Below are 20417 nucleotides of genomic sequence, written 5' to 3'. Positions count from 1 at the left end.
AAAAAAAAAGGAAAAATTTAAAATTAAAAAAAAACCCACAAAAATACTTGAGCAGAAAAACAAAAGCTTGTCTGTCTTCCCATCCCCTCTTCCTGCTGTATGGTAGGCACAGTTCAGTTGTCTTCATGTGGAGTAGTGGGAAGAGACTCTTGTCACTTTGGATTAACTTTGGCATGAAACCTAGCACAATGCCATGTGTCTAGGGGAATGTAATAAATATTTGTAACCTTTGGGAGCATCTGTCAACGCCTGCTGATCTCCATACTTCTTTTCTACCATCTGCCCTCCTCATCTTTTTCTTTTTCCTTTCCTGTATTATTTTTCTGGGGGAAAGCTTGATTTAAGATCTTAGAAAATATGTTCTCTGTAATGGTATGGCTCTGGGACAGCTGAGCCCTCGAATGGGTAGGACTGAAGACAGTGAGATGTAGCATAAGTCATTCTTTTGGAAAGTTCTGATGAGGAACTCAAGTTATTCTGGGAGTTAGGGCTATCATGATGAGTGTCTTCTCGTATACTGTTGTACTAGATCTGACAAGGTCATGTAGTGCATATGAAACCTCGGAAATAGAACGGCTCAAATGGAGTCCTAGAAAGAACGTCAAACACAAGAGTGTTCTGACTCAATGCACCCTTTTTAAGTTTGTCATTGTTTGATCAAATACTCTGTAGAAAGAGATTTCGTGGCGTGCAGGAGCCTAGAAATGTTGATGTGTATCTGGGATAGAAAGAGAAATTAATTTGTTTTCAGTTAGGATTTATAGTCAGAGGATGATCAGTGAAACAACCATTTCCAGCCACAGAGGGAAAAGATGGTATCATTTAGTAGAGAATAATTATACTTTGCATTTGCATAGTGCTTACTGTTCCAAAAATATTTTCACATACCATTTTATCCTCCCAGTAACCCAGTGAGATAAGTATTTTTAACTCCTGTTTTAATAGATACGGAAACTAAGAGGTGTTAATTGACTTATCCAAAGTCAGGAGCTGGTGGGTGTTAGAATTAGGACTCTCCAATTCCAAGGCCCCCAGACTGCTGTATGTTACACCTTGCTGCAAATTTTATGCCGCTGCATGTAGGCAGGTTTGGCAGAAAAGGGAAGTCCTAGGACCAATTTTAGTGATACTAAAGACAGATCTGAAATTAAGAGTCTGAAAAGCAGAGTGACTTCTCTGCTCGTGTGGAAGAAGAAGGTGTTAGGGTTGTGCCCAGAGATTACAATGTTTGTGATCTTTGAATCACTCTGCAGCCTGATAGGAGGGAGGCCTCGGTGCTCACAGGTGAACTTTCAGACAAACTAGTACCTGCTATAGTACTTTTTACACAATTATTTCTTGGATTCTGTGGTGCCAGTAATTTTCTGTCTTTTCAACTTTTCTGTCTTCAGGAGCCTCCAGAAGATGACGCAAACATCATTGAGAAGATCCTGGCATCTAAGACCGTCCAGGAGGTCGGTGGCCCATGTGCCCACATCCTATCACTAGCACAGGCTATATACCCTCTGTGAAGAGATACTTGGCTAGAGAACCTGGAATGGTTGTGACTGGCCCGAGTGAGAGCTAGGCAGGAACATTTACCCCCATGGAAGATTTTAAGTCATAAAATTCTTAAACATTTAAGAGTAGAGCCCCAAATAATTTTTTCCTCCATAGTGTTCCTAGCAAAATGTATCTGTCCCTTAGTTGCTGTATCCCATGGGAAGTCCTATTGAAAACCTTTGCCGGTGGGGGGAGGTGGTTCTTTAGATGTGCTGGGGCCACCGTAGGGATCCTCTAGAGAGCATGCCTGGGTCGGAGGGCATGTGTGCTGGTTGAGAACACAGTTTCGCCTTCGAGTATTTATGAGAGCAAACATCCTTACTCTGCGAGTAAACAGCACTGATGTTTCAGGGTGGTGGTTGGGGGGCACTCCAGGGACCCAGGTTTTCACTCGCATGGCAGGCTCTGGTCCTGACAGCTCTCAGCCCTGGGCCGGTTTGGGTTTCTCAGCCGAGCGCTGTCCCAGCCTGGACCCTGGAAGGACACCAGGAGGATCATTTTTACCTTCTAGCTAGCTGTGGATTTATGCTTTGGGAAGCTGCTCAGTAGGTGTCAGGAAAAGGACTGGGAAGATGAGAACATCCTCAAGAGATTGGTACTAAAACCAGGCGGAGTGTTGATTCATCTGTGTTCTTGTGCTGCATAAGGGTGATGGCCTGGCTGTTAACTGCTTGCTGTTGGTTACAGGTTCACCCAGGAGAGCCCCCGTTCGACTTGGAGCTGTTCTACGTTAAGTATAGAAATTTGTACGTCTTTTTCCTGTATTATTTGTGTTTGGATTTATATGAATAAGATTTCCTTTTCCTCATCAAATCATCTTCTGCATTTTCCAAGAATGGCCCCTGAGGCCTGACCCACAGATCCCAGCTGACTCAAGTTCCCCTTAGACAATGATGGGCTCACCTTTGGCTGCACAGTCACCAGGGAAGCCCTTGCTCCACTCAGGACCAGCTCACTCAGACCCTGGGAGTCAGTCCCAAGAATCGGTGCTTTATTAAAAATGCTCTGTGCCATTCTCATTTGCACTCGGGGTGGAGAACCATGGTCCTGTGGGCCACACTTTCCCTCTTGCATTTTTCTTTCTTTCTCTGCTACATGCTCACTTTCCCTGATGTGCATTAATGATAACCTGCCTGTGCCTGCCCTCACTCTATTCTGAGGCCGTTCCTGTAGAAGCCATAGAGGGTCTCGTTTGGAATCCCAGCACTGTTTTTGTCTCTCTTCACCCTTAGTGCAAGGCCTGTCTCAGTCCAATCTCTAGCAGTTTCACTACAGACCACTGCCTCTGGGCTAGATGGTCACCCTATTTACTAAAACACTTTTTAAAACTCAGTGATTTGGTAGTTTGCACTTGTCTCACCATTTATGTGTCTTTGGATAGTTCCTACTTACATTGTAAATGGGCCACAATGGAAGAGCTGGAAAAGGATCCTCGCATCGCACAGAAGATCAAGCGCTTTAGGAATAAACAAGCCCAGATGAAGCACATTTTTACTGAGGTGAAGCAATATTTACCAACTAATTGATTGCTGCTTTTCTTGCAGTATTAAATGCTGAGTTTAAGTTTCTTAAAGTTGAAGTCCTGTGCAGATCCATTGTGCAAGTCACATTGCTGAATGTGCACTGATTTGCAGCAAAACCAGTCCAGATTTAAGCCAAAAGGAGAAAATTATCCACCGGGTTACAAGGATTGAACCTTACAAACTGACAGCTCATGAGAACGTGCATCTTGGTCAGAATATCTATAAATAGCTAGGGCAAGACAAATCTGCAGAACTCTTTCATTCTCTCCTCCCCCCACCCCCTGAAACAGAAATCCAAAAAGACGTAAACTTTGAATGTAAAAAATAAAAACTACTACTAAATATATTAGAGAGTAAATAAATAAGGAACTTTATATAAACGGGTATTTCTAAGTATGGTGCCTACAGCGAGAGGAAGGATTGATGGATTGGGCATTAAATGAATCTACAGTGTCTGTATATTAGAAAGTACTCCTAAACAAACCCTGAAGTAAATAATTAGGAACTATGTGCATTACATACATACACATAGTTCCTAAAAATATAGCTTATACATAAATATGTGGCATACATACATAAAAATGGGAGCTTCCCATTTATATCGACACACAGGCACACAACAAATAATTTCAGTCATTAGAAATGCTTATTAACCTTACAAAAATGTGACCACTTTGACTAGTAGTCAAAAAAATACAAAGTAAAATAGGAATTTTCTAGTTTTTATTTACCGAATACTTGAAGATTTTAAAAATAGGTATTACTCATTGCTGGTGAGGGTGTAGGGCAGAGACTGTCTTGTGTCTCGCGGGTGGGAACATTACCTAGTATGACCTGTGAGAAGAACAGAATGGCATCAGCTGTGTAATGTCTCAGAATGTTCACATCCTTTGTCCAGCAGTTCTAATTCCGCCATGTATTTTAAGGAAACTGCTGAATCTTTGTACAACGTTAGCTATGACAGGCAGTCATTTATATTGGTAAAAAATGGCAAACAAACACATTGTTAGATAACAGACATTTGTTAAATTATGTGTACATCCCTTAGAATACTCTGCTCTAGTAACAGTGATGTGGGAGAACAGTAAGAACTGACATCTGGCCCTACAGCCTCTTCTGGTGTCACTAATGACTGTTCTCCCACATCACTCAGGTGCCATCAAGCTGTAGGACTTTGCTGCAGTATGTAACCAACTCGTTCTTCGTGTTCTGCACCTTTTCCTCAAGTGATAGAACGTTATTTTAGGTTAATGTCAGTAAGTGTTCGTCTTGTCCCAGAGTGGGGTCCTTCATCTTTAGCGTTAGCGTTTGGCCCCAGCTGTCTCCGGGATTGTTTCAAAGCATGTGAAAGCTATTGCTCGTGGCATTGTTCTTGTCACAGAGGACTGGGGGAAGAAGACAAGCAGAATTGGAAGATCGTCGTGAGGCCCCACTGGATACTCGCCCTCTGTTCTTCGACCATTTTATTTGCACCTCTATTTTAGCAGGGATTTGCAGTGTAGTAACTTGTTTACATGCCTTTCTTCCATTTTAAGTCCTCGGAGACAGACGGGGACATGTCTCCTTGTATTTCTGTCCCTGGTACCAGGCACAGGGTCAGCGCTCAGGATCAGCCCTGACGAGGGACAGGGTTTGCTTACGCACTTCGCCTGCTCCAGACCCTTCAGCGCCTCTCGTTTTCTTGAAATAAAGTCCACAGCCCTTCACAGACCCTACAAAGCCCCACGTGTCTGTTTTCTGCTTTATTCCCAAGGAAGTGATTTTTTTTAAATTTATTTATTTTTATTTGTTTATTTACAGCATAACAGTGTTCATTGTTTTGGCATCACACCCAGTGCTCCATGCAGTACGTGCCCTCCCTATTACCTACCACCTGGTTCCTCAACCTCCCACCCCCCCACACCCCCCCGCCGCCCCTTCATAACCCTCTGGTTGTTTTTCAGAGTCCATAGTCTCTCATGGTTCATCTCCCCTTCCAGTTTCCCTCAGCTCCCTCTCCTCTCCATCTCCCCATGTCCTCCATGTTATTTGTTATGCTCCACAAATAAGTGAGACCATATGATACTTGACTCTCTCTGCTTGACTTATTTCGCTCAGCATAATTTCTTCCAGTCCCGTCCATGTTGCTACAAAAGTTGGGTATTCATCCTTTCTGATGGAGGCATAATACTCCATTGTGTATATGGACCACATCTTCCTTATCCATTCATCCGTTGAAGGGCATCTTGGTTCTTTCCACAGTTTGGCGACCGTAGCCATTGCTGCAATAAACATTGGGGTACAAATGGCCCTTCTTTTCACTACATCTGTATCTTTGGGGTAAATACCCAGCAGTGCAATTGCAGGGTCATAGGGAAGCTCTATTCTTAATTTCTTAAGGAATCTCCACACTGTTCTCCAAAGTGGCTGCACTAACTTGCATTCCCACCAACAGTGTAAGAGGGTTCCCCTTTCTCCACATCCTCTCCAACACACGTTGTTTCCTGTCTTGCTAATTTTGGCCATTCTAACTGGTGTTAGGTGGTATCTCAATGTTGTTTTAATTTGAATCTCCCTAATGGCTAGTGATAATGAACATTTTTTCATGTGTCTGATAGCCATTTGTATGTCTTCATTGGAGAAGTGTCTGTTCATATCTTCTGCCCATTTTTTGATATGATTATCTGTTTTGTGTGTGTTGAGTTTGAGAAGTTCTTTATAGATCCTGGATATCAACCTTTTGTCTGTACTGTCATTTGCAAATATCTTCTCCCATTCCGTGGGTTGCCTCTTTGTTTTGTTGACTGTTTCCTTTGCTGTGCAGAAGCTTTTGATCTTGATGAAGTCCCAAAAGTTCATTTTTGCTTTTGTTTCCTTGGCCTTTGGAGACATATCTTGAAAGAAGTTGCTGTGGCTGATATCGAAGAGGTTACTGCCTATGTTCTCCTCTAGGATTCTGATAGATTCCTGTCTCACGTTGAGGTCTTTTATCCATTTCGAGTTTATCTTTGTGTATGGTGTAAGAGAGTGGTCGAGTTTCATTCTTCTACATATCGCTGTCCAGTTTTCCCAGCACCATTTATTGAAGAGACTGTCTTTTTTCCATTTTATATTTTTTCCTGTTTTGTCGAAGATTATTTGACCATAGAGTTGAGGGTCCATATCTGGGCTCTCCACTCTGTTCCACTGGTCTATGTGTCTGTTTTTATGCCAGTACCACGCTGTCTTGGTGATCACAGCTTTGTAGTAAAGCTTGAAATCGGGTAACGTGATGCCGCCAGCTTTGTTTTTGTTTTTCAACATTTCCTTAGCAATTCGGGATCTCTTCTGGCTCCATACAAATTTTAGGATTATTTGCTCCAGCTCTTTGAAAAATATCGGTGGAATTTTGATCGGAATGGCATTAAAAGTATAGATTGCTCTAGGCAGTATAGACATTTTAACAATGTTTATTCTTCCAATCCAAGAGCATGGAACAGTCAAGGAAGTGATTTTTACTGGGTTGGAAATAGAGGGCTGAAGCCAGGTCGTACCAGGAGCACATAACTCTTGTGGGAAGGAAAGGCTTTCGAAAAGATCAGAGGACAACTTCCTGAGATTGAGGAGGAGGGAGAGTGGCGAGTAGTTCCTATAATGCTGTCTTCAGTCTCAACCTTTACAACATTTTTATTAATGACTTGGATAAATAATAGTCTTAGGAGATCAATAATGACTTAGTTTTGGATGGAGCTTCTTCATACCCATTATTTCCAGCTGCTTTATGAAGTAGCCAGGGACACGTGTGCCAGAGACTCAGGCTCGAGAGGCAGAGGCTTCCGGAACTCTGCAGGAGTAGAGGCCTTCTGACCGCACACGGACTCCTGGAAACCAGACCCGATGCTGGGAGAATAGATGACAAAAATCAATGTTCGGGTTTACTGGACGGGCTAGGATGAGTGAAATAGAATGGCAGTAAATGTGGGTGATGTCACATATTTGTAGTTTTTAAATCTTTGTAACGTCAGAGTGGGGGAAATGACGGACTAGCAGTCCTAGGGACAGAATATAGTGCCCTTTAAATGATAAGTTTCCCATTGGTCAGGAGGAGGGGGTACATCTGCTTAAGAAGTAACAGTAATCTTAGAACATTCCCAGTGTTCTCTTCATTTGAGTGTCAGGTTCGGGGGGACTTGGTGGACCTGAGTGCAGCTGCAGGAGGGCTCTTAATCGGGGTGAAGGAAGCTCAGTGGAGAGCTTGTCAGCGAACGTGGAAACTGGACTGCACGGTGCTAGGAGCCTGGGCTCTGGAGCCAACCTGCCAGGCTACAGGTTCCGTTCCTCCCCCCTGTCCCCACTCCCACCACTGCCACACACGCGCACACATGCTCACACACATACGGAATTCAGTGGCGTTGGGCCACTTGCATAAGCTCCTTCGGACCCAGTGTCGTCCTCTGTGTAAAGCGGAACTCCTAATAGTATCAGCCTCCCAGAACACCTGTGAAAATGACACAGGGTTTACAGAAGTGCTTAGCATGGTGGCCCATGGCCACTATTCGTAAGTGCTACCTCTCTGCATCCCGAAGGGATCTGGAAACGTGGACCCCCGAGAACAGTTGAACACCTTGAGTAGTTTCAGTCAGATTGGGTGGTTTTTTGAAGAGACAGCGTAGAAGGAGAACAAACTTAGCTACTGCTACCTTGGAGGAAGCGGTCACACCAGCAAGCCCCAGTTACAGAGGGAGACTGGGCTGTAATTTAATAAAGATCATGGTGCTACCACCGGGCAGGCAGAGGTAAAGCTGTCTTGGCAGCGGCTCAGGTCGTAGAGGGCAGTGAATTCCCAAACAGGGAATAAGGGAATCTGAGGGAGGGTTGCAGGGATGTTATAAAAAAGCATTCCTGTGTTGAAGGTGAAACTGGATAGCCCCTAAAGTGCCTTCTGACCAAAGGGGCAGTAAGAACCTTCTAGCAGTCTAGGAGGAGGGTTTCTGGGTAAGAAAGTCCTGGGTAAACGTTCGAGTTCACACAGCTCTGTGGCTTTGTCACTTTCCTCATCTGTAAAGTCATGATCGTATCTAGTCCATAAAGTAATTTTGAGACTTACAGCATTTAGCATTACTCCGGACACAGGTTAAATATTTCCAAGTGATGCTTATTATTTCGTAAGGACACTTTTTTGGGAAGCGTAATAATGTACACGAAGGTAAATAGATCCTAAGGGTGCAGCTCAGTGAATTTTTACGAGATAAACACACCTGTAGCCACCACTTAGATCAGGACCTGGAATGTTATCAGTCCCCCAGAAGCTCCCCTTGTGCCCCCTTCCAGTGTTTGCTGCTATCGTGGGTATATAGAAGAAAAACTAGTTCCTGAGTTTCCAAGGTTTCTTGGGAACAAGAAGCAATAAGAAAAAGGGAATCCTTGGGCTGAATTTTATGGTACCATAATGACCACTAAGAGAGTCTTACTCTGGCCGTGGTGTAACCTATAACTTCAGTCACAGAGAGAAGATTTGGGGACAGTGAAGAAATGTCTGTGCTGTGACTTTTATTCTCAAGGTGCCCCTTCCATTCTGTGTTTCCCTGTAAGCCCAGAGTAGGAGGTCACTTACAGATGAACCCCTGGATGTTAGTTTTGAAGGGCGGAGGACACTTTTCTAACTTTTCTCCTTTGTTCGCACTAGCCCGATGAAGACTTGTTCAACCCAGACTATGTAGAAGTGGATCGCGTCCTGGAGGTGGCCCACACCAAAGATGCAGAGACAGGAGAGGTGGGGATTCGGTCCTTTTGACTCCCCTAAAGAGCCTTCCCTCCTTACTACGTATTTTGCTTGTTTTGTTAACACACAGTCCTTGTTTTAATGGCATTTGCGTGTGTTAGGGTGGGTTTTTCAGAGCTTGGCCAGACTCCTTTAATCTAGTAGAACATGAACTCCTCTCCTGTGTCCCACCAGGAAGTGACCCATTACCTGGTGAAGTGGTGCTCCCTGCCTTACGAAGAAAGCACGTGGGAGCTAGAGGAAGACGTAGATCCTGCAAAGGTTAAAGAATTCGAGTCTCTCCAAGTTCTCCCTGAAATTAAGCATGTGGTAACGTATCTCTTTTTGGCAGCTGTTGGAACATGTAACTTTATGACCTTGGCAGTCCTGGATGGCTATGGGCCTCTGCTCAGAAGTGGTCTTTGTTTAAAAGAAAAAAAAAAGAAATGGTGTCTGTTAGTGTCTTACCTGTGGCCACTCTCTGTTGAACTGCAGTTCAGCATGCTTTTCTCCCCAAATCAGACTTTGTTAGCACTCTGGTCAACATTAGGTCTAGACTCTTACTTTGATGGTGTGTGTGACATTTAAGAACCTTGAATACGAGCTTAGATGTTTTGGTATATGGTGCTCTAAGGAGTCAGTGAGGTAGAACATGTAAGAAATGCCTGCATGGGAAAGAAGCTCAGTAAATTGTTAGTGTCTTTCTTGTGTCCTACTACCTCTTGCTACACCAGTGATCTTTTTTCTTTGTTTTTGACCTCTATTCTTTTTTTCTTTTTTTTTTTAAGTTAATTTTATTTATTTTTTAATTTTTTTTGAGATTTTATTTATTTCACAGACAGAGATCACAAGTAGGCAGAGAGGCAGGCAGAGAGAGAGGAGGAAGCAGGCTCCCCACTGAGCATAGATCCCAATGCGGGGCTCAATCCCAGGATCCTGGGATCATGACCTGAGCGGAAGGCAGAGGTTTTAACCCACTGAGCCACCCAGGCTCCCCCAGCTGGGATATTCTTAAGGGGAAGAACTATCTTATCTCTATAGATTCTGGGCTTCACAGAGAGAACATGGGTTTTCAATATGTATTTATTCAGTCAGTTTTTCTGAATCTGGATAATTCCCACCAAGCTGCATAAATGTCCCAGCACACCTGACAAGTAATTGTATATAAAGTGTCAATAATTAAAAAGATGTAGAATTAGGAGAGCCTGATTAAGATGCGACTCACTTGGGAAGAGAATCAGAGTTACTGAGTATGTTGAGTGTCTATTTTTAAAAAGTCACCACTTGTATATGAAGAACCTTTATCCAATTCCTTACTATTTGTTGTTTTTACATCCCTGCAAAGTCAGGACTCAGGAGACAAGAGCTTGACATTGAACTTAGATCTCTGTCAGAATCTACTGAAAAGCAGTGTTTTGTTTTTTGTTTCTTGGCGTATGAAGTGTATGGAGGCATCCTGAGCTACAGAACAGTGATTAGAAATACACATAATTTTTAATGGTGTTTTTGTCTACATGACTGGTTAATAAATTTCTCTTTCAACCTTTCCTACAACTGTTGTCTGTTGTTAATTCGTCAGTCATTGTTAATCATCTGCTGTTGGCTGACTCTTGAGTGACAGAATAACAAAGAAGATGCATGCCCAGCCCCCAGGAGCTCACAGGTTAATGGGAGAAGTGTGTCTGTGTGTGGTCACACAGGCACCAGACTAATGGGGGTGTGTGGCCAAGACAGGGACAGATCTCTGTGGGGCAGAGAGTAGAGAGCCTTTCCATTCCGAAGCTAATTGTAAGTTAGTATCTCAAAGTAATCAGGATTCTTACCCTCTCAACCCGAATCCCACTTATTTCCTCAGATTGACTACATGCATTTGGCAAGAATATGAATTCTCAAGTGTTTTCAGGCAATTTCACTTTTTCTTTACTTTGCTATTGTGATGCGGCTGTTTTTGTCTCTCAATGAACCATATTATTTCACACTTGTCTCCTTGTTTGACTTACTTGTTCTCTCATTTAAAATGCAGTTTGAAATTTTATCTCAAAAATTCTAAATTGATGGAGATGCAACATGCGGGGTTAGGGGGATAGGAGAAGAATAAATGAAACGAGATGGGATTGGGAGGGAGACAAACCATAAGTGACTCTTAATCTTACAAAACAAACTGAGGGTTGCTGGGGGGAGGGGGAGTTGGGAGAGGGGGAATAGGGTTATGGACATTGGGGAGGGTATGTGCTATGGTGAGTGCTGTGAAGTGTGTAAACCTGGCAATTCACAGACCTGGGGATGAAATACATTATATGTTTATAAAAAATAAGAAATAAAAATTTTTTAAAAAATTCTAAATTCGAATATATAGCTCACAATATAACTAAAGCTGTCTTTTTATGTGTTGAGAAAAGGACCAGCTCCAAACGGGAGTTTACCTGAATAATTTTTTAAAGGGATCTATGCTGTGCTTTGAAGTTGATGAACAGGACATCCTATACCTGAAAGCTTTTGGTAAAAAATTAGTTACCTATAGGTAAAATACGGAACTGTGAGAAAGCAAGAAGTGACATTGTCCGTGATGATTGTGCAAAGTCAGGGCAGTCTTTTAACAGGCCAGAGCTACTATGGAAACTCCAAGAATCACTTCTCCTCCTTCAAGGTTAACTAAGTAGCCGCTGACGGTTGTGGAACCCTGGGGGGTGTTGTTTCCTGCAGTCTGTACTACTTATGAATCAACCAGAAACTTCTAGTTGATTTCAGGTCTTGTGCTCAGACGGCTGAAGTTTCTGGCCAGTAGGTGATGTTAAACTAAACCCTTTAGCACTGGGGAGGGACGGAAAGACAGAGGGGTGACTGGATTGGAGAGTGATTACTCTCTTGTGGAGTGCTACCAAGGCAGCAAAGTAGAAATCTGCAGTGAAAGTCCATCCTTCGGCTCTTACATGATGAGAGTGAGCCACTTAAGTCACTGGGAACACGTTCCAGAAAGTCTTCACACTGTATCTAGTAAAGTAGGGGAGCGTGCCTAATTAAAGGGGTACATGGACTTTGGGAGATCCATGCTGACTGGTTCCTGTAGGTTAAGAAGAATGTAACTTCTTTAAGGAAACAGAGCAAGAGGGTTTATATAGGAATATCTTTGCTTAAAAGCTTTTTCTTTAAAATCATTGTTTTCTTACATACTGAATTATTTTCTCCCTCATAAAATTGAGCACCTGTACCTGTACATTAGTAATAATATACTAGTAATAATTTTCAACAGAGTCCTGTGTTAAGGGGCTTAGCCTAACCACAGCTGGTAGTAATTTTGTAGGTAAGCTGTGATATATATTTTTCTGGAAGATCATAGACAGATTCCACTTACATACCTCCAAATATCAATGATGTAATTGGGGCCATTTTGTTAATTTCATATGCAAATGGTTTAGTTTTAGTTAATGATGTATTTCAAGGGGCACCTGGATGCCTCAGTTGGTTGGGCATGTGCCTTCAGCTCAGATCATGATCCCAGGATCCTGGGATCCATTCCCACATCTGGCTCCCTGCTTAGCAGGGAGTCTGCTTCTCCCTCCCCCTCTGCCTGCCATTCTGCCTACCTGTGCACCTACACTCTCTGTCTCTGTCAAATAAATAAATAAAGCCTTAAAAAAAAAAGTGTTTCAAGTATAAACTATATTGTAGTACTCCAAAGCAGAATTACCAAAGACTAAAACTGTTTAGAAAAGTTATAGTCTTAAAGTTCTCATTTGTAACTATAGCTAGAGTTAGGAATTTTTAATCTGTCAATTTGTCTGTAAGTGAAATAACCAAGTCTATGCCCAAATAATATAAAACCTAAATAAAATTTTGGGGTGGGAAATCGCCACATCTAAAGATTTAAAAATTTCCCCTGATTAATTGAAATCTCAATGGGAATTGAAAGAACTTGGCAAACTAATTCTAAAGTTAGAGAATAGTACAGAATAGCAAATAAGATAGAATAGCTGAGACATTTTTAAAAAATAATTCCCTAATCAGATAAATGGCTATAATAATTTAAAACTGGGTTTTGTGGCAGTACTAGATAGTCTAATGGAACACAATGAAGAATCTAGTTAGAGCTCCATGGATGTATTGAAATTTAGTATGTGATAAATAGGACACTTCCTATCAGTAGGGAAAAGATACAGTATATTTAGAAATCAGTATTTCATATGGGAAAATATGTTTTTGGGATATTCAAGGAATTTTTGATTTTACAGGCTTTTTGCCTTACATTGACTCTAGGAACTAATCAACAAAATATTTGACCCACTGTACTTTCCCGAGCTGATGCCACATGCACAGAGAAAAATTATCTGTAGAAACCAAAACACCTGACTACTGTTGGTTTGCAGGGAGATGGAAGTGTAAGTGGGAGTGGCATCCAGGAGTCTGAGTAAAACAGTGTAACACTTATCAAGATGGTAGGTGGGTCTGTTTCCCTTCTTCATTAATTCCTTGCGAATTTTATAGATATGTTCTTAGTTCAGTCTGGTGAAAGCTAGAAAATGTAGGGGCTTGTCTTATATTGGGGTGTGTGTGTGTGTGTGTGTGTGTGTGTGTGTGTATGCCTTACTCAGATCGTAGTAACTGCAGCTTGATGCCAGCCAGCTTCAGGACAGTGTTGTGAGATTTGCCACCTTCCCCATTATTATCCTGTGTCCCTATTTGTGTAACGCTCCTCAAACATCATTCTCTGTGTATTTTGTTCTGTCTGCCTTCCTGCACTAGGAGAGGCCTGCTTCGGACTCCTGGCAGAAGCTGGAGAAGTCTCGAGAGTACAAGAACAGTAACCAGCTCCGGGAGTACCAGCTGGAGGGGATGAACTGGCTTCTTTTTAACTGGTATAACAGGTGAGGAGCCAGAACCAGGGCTGTCTGCACAGGCAGTTACCCTCCCAAACATCGTACCTGCTTAGAGCAGCAGTAGCTAGCAAGGTGGTGAGAGGGTGTAACCTAGCCGTGGTTTAGGGTACTGATCTTTGTATATGAGGCATGCCAAGACTCTACACCAGGTGATTCTCCAATTACAGTAGTGACTTTGTGCTTCTTTTTTCTTTGCCATCCCAGCCAAAAGATTAGGCCCAACCTCGATGAAAGAAAATCCAAAAGCTTGTTCTAATTCTTTAGCAAAGATTGGCTGTAGAAAGGAAACCGATCTGGACTGTAGCCCCAGCTCTACCACCTGTTGGTGAGCCCTGGATCCTCTAGACTTGGGCTGTACCACTCAGTTTTGGACTCTTCATGCTTCAGTTCCCATCAGTATCTAGATGAACCAGGTGACATTTGAGATTTTTGTAACATTCTTGAGTGTACTCCTAGCCTGAGTTTAAAGCCAGCACGCTGCCGTGGAGAACACATCAGATGGGGCCCTGGTGACCTGTGCCCTAGCGCAGTCTGTGCCTCTACTCACAGAGCCGCTTCGAGCACTGCTCCCCTGAGCTTTCCAGTACCCACCTGTGCAGTGAGGAGTGAGACTGCGGGGAGCCACACCCTTTGAGTGCCCCAGCTCTGTGTAGTCTGGGATTCTGGATCACCAGGAGAGACCAACATTTTTACCCTGATAAGAAATTTACTGTGTGGGTTAAAAGTTCACCTTCCATGACACAAATAATAGACAATGAAAATCACATAACTTATCTTCTTATTTTTGCCTTGGCTTCCATGAAGCTTGTCAGGTATAGAAATTGGCTTAAGTCTGAGACATATCTTTTTTCTCCTTGTGTCTCACTGTTATTTTAATTTTTAGTATTTTCAGCTTACAGTGTATATACGTCTTTCCTATATTTTCTCTCAAGTTGCCATAATTCCTTTTTGGAAGTGGGCAAAGTATGAATCATAAGAATAAAAATGTGTCTCAGTTGCATCTCTAGAAAATGCAGACAAGGCCCTTCACCGATGACCTTACAGGTCAAGGTGTGCTTCTGAAGTATCTTTTTAGTTATACCCAACCTCTACTGCCTTCCTGTATCAATGATGAATTATCTGTATTTCTTACTCTCTTCAGAAAAAACTGTATTTTGGCTGATGAGATGGGCCTTGGAAAAACCATCCAGTCCATCACATTTCTCTCAGAGATTTTCCTCCGGGGGATCCATGGCCCATTCCTCATCATCGCCCCACTCTCCACCATCACGAACTGGGAGCGGGAGTTCCGGACGTGGACAGAGATGAATGCCATTGTGTACCATGGCAGCCAGATCAGCAGGCAGATGATCCAGCAGTATGAGATGGTGTACAGAGACGCCCAGGTGAGTCTCAGTGACCTGGAGACAGCCTGATGTCATCTTTCAGAACAGCCTTCCTGTCACTTACCTTCAAGAGTTTTAATGCCCTGTACCCTGGGTTACCGTTGACTGATTTTGTAGAGTCTTCTGTTCATGGAGGCAGACTTCTTGCTCCTCCTTGATAGTTTAGTTTGTGATAAAACATAGGATTTGTAGGGAATGCTTTCCGCTCTCTGAAATATGCCAGAGGCTCTTTTTAGGATACTGAAAACTTGAATTCTTCATTGGCTTATGAAGTTGCTTTGATGTGCAGAAGAGTTTATGTGACTTGTTATATGCTCAGTAAGAAAAACTGAGTGGAAGAGTTCGTGTACAGAGGATGGGTTCTTAGCCAGGGAGTTTGGAAAGGAGGCTCACAGGGAAGGATAAAGAGAAGACAGGATTTAAATTGTTAAAAACTTAATAGACTGTGGGGTTTTTGGGGGTTTGTTACTTATAATCACTTTACTGAGTATGCTTGTAAGCTTGTCCTGGCCACTGGTTTTTATAATCGAGCGAGGTAAAAAATGAATCCAACCAGAGGAGGGCCAATGCTCTCCCCCGGGGATTTCATTAATAGCAAAAGGAAACACTTAGAAGAAATTTAAGATGCGCTCTTTAATGACAACACTAAGATAGGTAAAAGACAAAGATGTGTCCTGCCTGGTAGGTCTTGTCCTGGTGAATCAGGAAGCGTACTTTGAACCTATGCTAGAACCCCAGTTACAAGGTGAAATTAACCATATCTGAAAAGGAGCAAAGAAGGTCTCCTTGGGTATTCAGGCTCTGTGTGGTTGAGACCAGTCCTGGCTGGCAGTGTGTGAATCAATACCCATCTGCTTTCCTTACCATGGCAGTTAATAAATAAAAGGCTTCCTTGCTCTGTCTTCTGTATTTGCTCATATGTCTCACCATTGTGAGGGCCCATGTCTCTTACTTCTGTTTCATCGATGTAACGAGGTCTTTCTCTTGTCTTAGTAGCTGGTTCATCCCTCTATTCTCTCTTTTCCGAACGAGGAAGTACAGTGCTTACTGGCTTCTCTTACCTAGGCCCTAGCTTTCTCCGTGCTGCCTCCTCTGCTCCCGCTGGGAACACATCAGCTGAATTCTGTGATCATGGCATAAAGCTTCACCTTCCGTTGTGTCACCCTCAGGGAAACCCCCTTTCAGGAGTCTTCAAGTTCCATGTTGTCATCACAACGTTTGAGATGATCCTGGCAGACTGCCCGGAGCTGAAAAAGATTCACTGGAGCTGTGTGATAATTGATGAAGCCCACAGATTGAAGAACAGGAACTGCAAACTTCTGGAGGGTCTAAAGCTCATGGCCCTGGTGAGAGCTAGCAAGCTCTTTACATTGACACAGGTTCCGTCTGCTCACGATGGAAGCATTCCGTAGCCATTCTGCATGCAGCTTACTCGTGCATAGTCTGTTTATTCTCGGTTTTCTTTTTGCCATCTATATCTGTGATAGTGCAGGAATCAGAAGGTTTTGTTGTTACAAACTGGGTCAACAGTTTGACCTTTGCCACAAATAGATTCCCAAAGGGACCTAGGGGAGTCTTAAATACCATGAAATTTGTGACCAGTAAACGTAAGGTGTTTCAGCTTGGTACCAAGGATGACGGCCTTGGCACAGTGCCCAGTATGTAGAGAGTAGCAATAATGGATGGATGGTTGGATGGATGGATGTCGCTTTCACTAATGTGAAATTGCTGCTGGAATCAGTCATGTGAAAGGAAGATTGATCTGTTAATTCACCGTACCTGCCCTGGAACGGTGGCGTCCTGTCTTTTCATAAAAGCAAAACCGAATTGCCCCAAAGTGAGCACAGAATGCCCTGACTTCAAAGGCATACTCGCGTGCTGGCTCCAACACTGTTGTCGTGTGCTGTCGATTTGTGCAGGAACACAAAGTGCTGCTCACTGGGACACCCTTGCAGAACTCTGTGGAGGAGCTCTTCAGCTTGCTGAATTTTCTGGAGCCATCCCAGTTTCCTTCAGAGACTGCTTTCTTGGAGGAATTTGGAGATCTGAAAACAGAGGAACAGGTAAATAGTGGCCTGAAAGACTAAGGAGACAATGGGATGATTACCTTCACCATTAAGGCCAGAACAAATCATTGTGGGGACAGGCATTAGCAAGTTCTCACATCCTTGCTAAAATGAGCATTACCTCCTTTATTTAATTTGTTTATGTTGAGGAGGGCAAACTGATTAGTAGGTGTTCCTGTTACTCTGGAGATATAATGAATTGACATCTGAAATAGCCTGTGTTAGCCTATCAGGCCTCTTGCCTTCATTGATCTCACGTGTGAGGTCAGTGATTTTGTTCTGCCCTGAACACAGGAGCGTGGTGCCTTCCTCGGCTTTCTTCATCCTTCATCCTTCCTCCTGCATAATCTGCAACAGGTTCCCAGGCTCATCTTTTTTCTTTTTCTTTCTTTTTTTTAAAGATTTTACCCATTTATTTGTCAGAGATTGAGAGAGAGCGAGCACAGGCAGGCAGAGTAGCAGGCAGAGGCAGAGGGAGAAACAGGCTCCCTGCCGAGCAAGGAGCCCGATGTGGAACTCAATCCTAGGACGCTGGGATCATGACCTGAGCTGAAGGCAGCCACTTAACTAACTGAGCCACCCAGGCATCCCATGCCAGGCTCATCTTGAGTATGACAAACTACACAGGTAGTAAGGAAAAGAAGGCAGTCATATACTAGCTGGTAAGTCTAGTTTTGTCCAAATCACCCAGATTTCCTCGGTTTTCAAAGATCTAGTCTTGAGTCTAAGCTTATTGGACTAAAATCTAATTCAGAACAGCCAACATTAATAAGTGTCTATCTGTGTTGGGTAGAAATCTTGACTAGAAATTACAGAAGTAAGCCAGACAAGTTTAAATGCCGTAAGAAGGACAAGTAATAGAATTAGAAGAGAGGTCACCTCTGGGAATCAGGAAAGCCTTCATGGAGAGAGAACAGTTTGGAAATGGACTCTGAAAGGTGGGTATATTTTCAGTTGTGGAAAGAAAGGATGATGACTGCTTTGCAAAGAAATAAAAAACACCTGGCATAATCAGCTATGGAATTTATTCAGTTATAGGGAATCATCTCGTTGAGCTGGAAACAGGGTCAATGAGTTGTGAAGTAGGAGGCTAGAGGAGGTGAGAGTTTTATTGTGGGAAGGCCTTGGAAGATGGTTTGAAGAATTTGGGAGGTCTTAGGGAAGCAATGCAAGGCTTTGATTGCAGGAATGACATAATTAGTTCTGCTGAATTAAGCTAGCAATGGTGTGAGAGTGGGTTGGGGCAGAGACTTGGGGGACTAAGCAGGTTTGGGGATTTCAGTAACAGATGTCAGGAGTACACTCTGTGGTTCAAGTCTGTTTGTACTTCTGTGGCAAGTCAGACTTTCAGAGCAGTGAGTAATCAAACTTCATTCCACTTCTCTCTGTTTGCAGTATCTCTTGATCTTTCAAAAGCCAGCTCCCAACCCTCTCTCCATTTTTGGACCATTGGCACAGTGTCCTCTTCTCCCATTGCACTTACTTTGTGGTATGCATTTTTTCTTCTTCCTAGACAATGACCTCCTTGAGGACAAGGCCCACCTCTTCTCCAAAGTTGTGTTTGTTGTATTGACCAGCACAGTGTCTGGCATGTAGTATACTCTAAATGATTCAAGGCAGGAACCAAGTGAAGGGCAAAGCCGAGCCAGCATGTGGCAGATTGGCATTTGTCCATATCTTTAAAATGACCGAGTCATGTCTTTTCTCTTTGGGATCTTATATTAGTAATTCCTGATCCACTTGGGGGACAGATTCCTAAGTACCATGGTTGGTGAAATCAAGGTTCCATGAATGGGTTAAATTTAAGATTGGGGTTAGTTAGGAGAAAACCACAAAAATGGCATCAAATGTCTGTATTTTAAATCACAGGAAGTAGAAGTCCCAGAAGGCATCAGCTTCTAAAGCAAAGCATATTCATCAGTGTTTTAAATCTGCTCTGATAACTCTACTAAATCACTGTCCATAAGTCACTTTCTATATTTTCCAGGAAACTTTGACACCGCACACAGCTTGTTTATGCAGCATGTACCCCCTTTTAAAACTTTTTTTTTCAAAGATTTTATTTATTTGAAAGAGAGCTAGCAAGAGAAAAAGCATGAGCAAGGGGGAGGGGCAGAGGGAGAGGGAGAAGGAGGCTCCTCCCTGAGCAGGGAGCCTGACACGGGGCTCAATCCCAGGACACCTGGACCATGACCTGAGCCGAAGGCAGCACTTAACCGACTGAGCCTCCCCGGTGCCCTGAAACATTTTGAATAGCCCTTTATGAACTTAAAACTCAATCTTTTGCACTTGCCCTTCCTTATTTTATTTTCCCACCAGGATTAATCTTACTGATACCATCTTAAAGCTCAGGGTTAAGTCAGGTGCCTTGATTTTTGAATCCCTTCTCTGTCTTTGTCTTCTTGGGACAGGGAGCAGGTCACCTTGCCAGTGCAGTCAGGTGAGTGGAGATCTGCTGTCCAGATCTGGGCTGTTAGGAGAAGAACAGACAAATCATAGCAAAGGCTGCTGTCAGCTCAAAGTGCTCCTGATTCAACAGCTCGCATGATGGCATGGGAGACATTGTCTTACAGCATTAACTCTCTACATACTGCTACCGCAAACGTGTTTGCTGCCATTACTTAGAAGCTGGAGGAGGGGTCTGCCTCCAGATTGCCTCTACTTTTTTTTTTCTTAACCTGAGATATGATTGACATATAACTTTAGTTTCACGTGTGTGTGATAATGATTCAGTATATGTACATGTTATGAAATGATCACCATACTAAGTGTAGTTAAATATCGGCCACACCCACAGTATAGTTTTTTTGTTTGGTGATGAGAACTTTTAAGATCTCCTCTCTTAGCAGCTTTCAAATACACAGTATTATTTACTGCAGTCCGTGTGTTCTGAATTACATTCCCGGGACTGACTTATTTCATAACTGAAAGTTTTCACCCCTTTTGAGCCTACCCCACACATTTCGCCTTCACACATTTCGCCTACCCCAGATTGCCTCTGCTTTTCAGTTTGTTCTCTCAGTATCTAAGTCTCCCCTTTGCAACGTGTCACTTGTTCCTCCTCACACAGCGACAGTTGTCCTCAGGTCAGTTGCTGCACCGTGCATGCATGATGGAGCAAGAGGGATTTGTTTCCTCCCTCCGAGAGAGTAGGTACTGTCTTTTATATCTTTCTCCCTTTATCTCTTGTGAGGCTGCCACTAGGTTCTCAGTGAGTACTCGGGAATTAAAACCAGATCCCTTCTTTCCTTGAGGTCTCATTACGAACTCCCCATGTTCAGGGATTAGTCGTGATCTTTTATTCAGTG

The 20417-nt window shown here is 43.0% G+C and overlaps 1 protein-coding gene across 3 annotated transcripts in view; it reads left to right on the top strand.

Moving 5' to 3' along the window:
* Window positions 1-20417, top strand: part of CHD6 (chromodomain helicase DNA binding protein 6) — a 195332-nt gene that overhangs the window by 94320 nt on the left and 80595 nt on the right. For all 3 annotated transcript variants that reach the window (XM_045980678.1, XM_045980679.1, XM_045980680.1), the window contains 9 exons: window positions 1392-1454; window positions 2230-2288; window positions 2924-3041; window positions 8710-8796; window positions 8980-9114; window positions 13525-13646; window positions 14800-15043; window positions 16213-16389; window positions 16963-17106. In XM_045980678.1, the coding sequence (XP_045836634.1) occupies window positions 1392-1454; window positions 2230-2288; window positions 2924-3041; window positions 8710-8796; window positions 8980-9114; window positions 13525-13646; window positions 14800-15043; window positions 16213-16389; window positions 16963-17106 (1149 nt within the window). The remainder of the gene's footprint in view (window positions 1-1391; window positions 1455-2229; window positions 2289-2923; window positions 3042-8709; window positions 8797-8979; window positions 9115-13524; window positions 13647-14799; window positions 15044-16212; window positions 16390-16962; window positions 17107-20417) is intronic.

The sequence above is a fragment of the Meles meles genome, chromosome 16 (assembly GCF_922984935.1).
Source record: "Meles meles chromosome 16, mMelMel3.1 paternal haplotype, whole genome shotgun sequence".
In the NCBI taxonomy this organism is placed as follows: domain Eukaryota; kingdom Metazoa; phylum Chordata; class Mammalia; order Carnivora; family Mustelidae; genus Meles; species Meles meles.
Note: the sequence above shows the minus strand (reverse complement) of the source record. Positions and strands in the feature narration are given on the sequence as shown.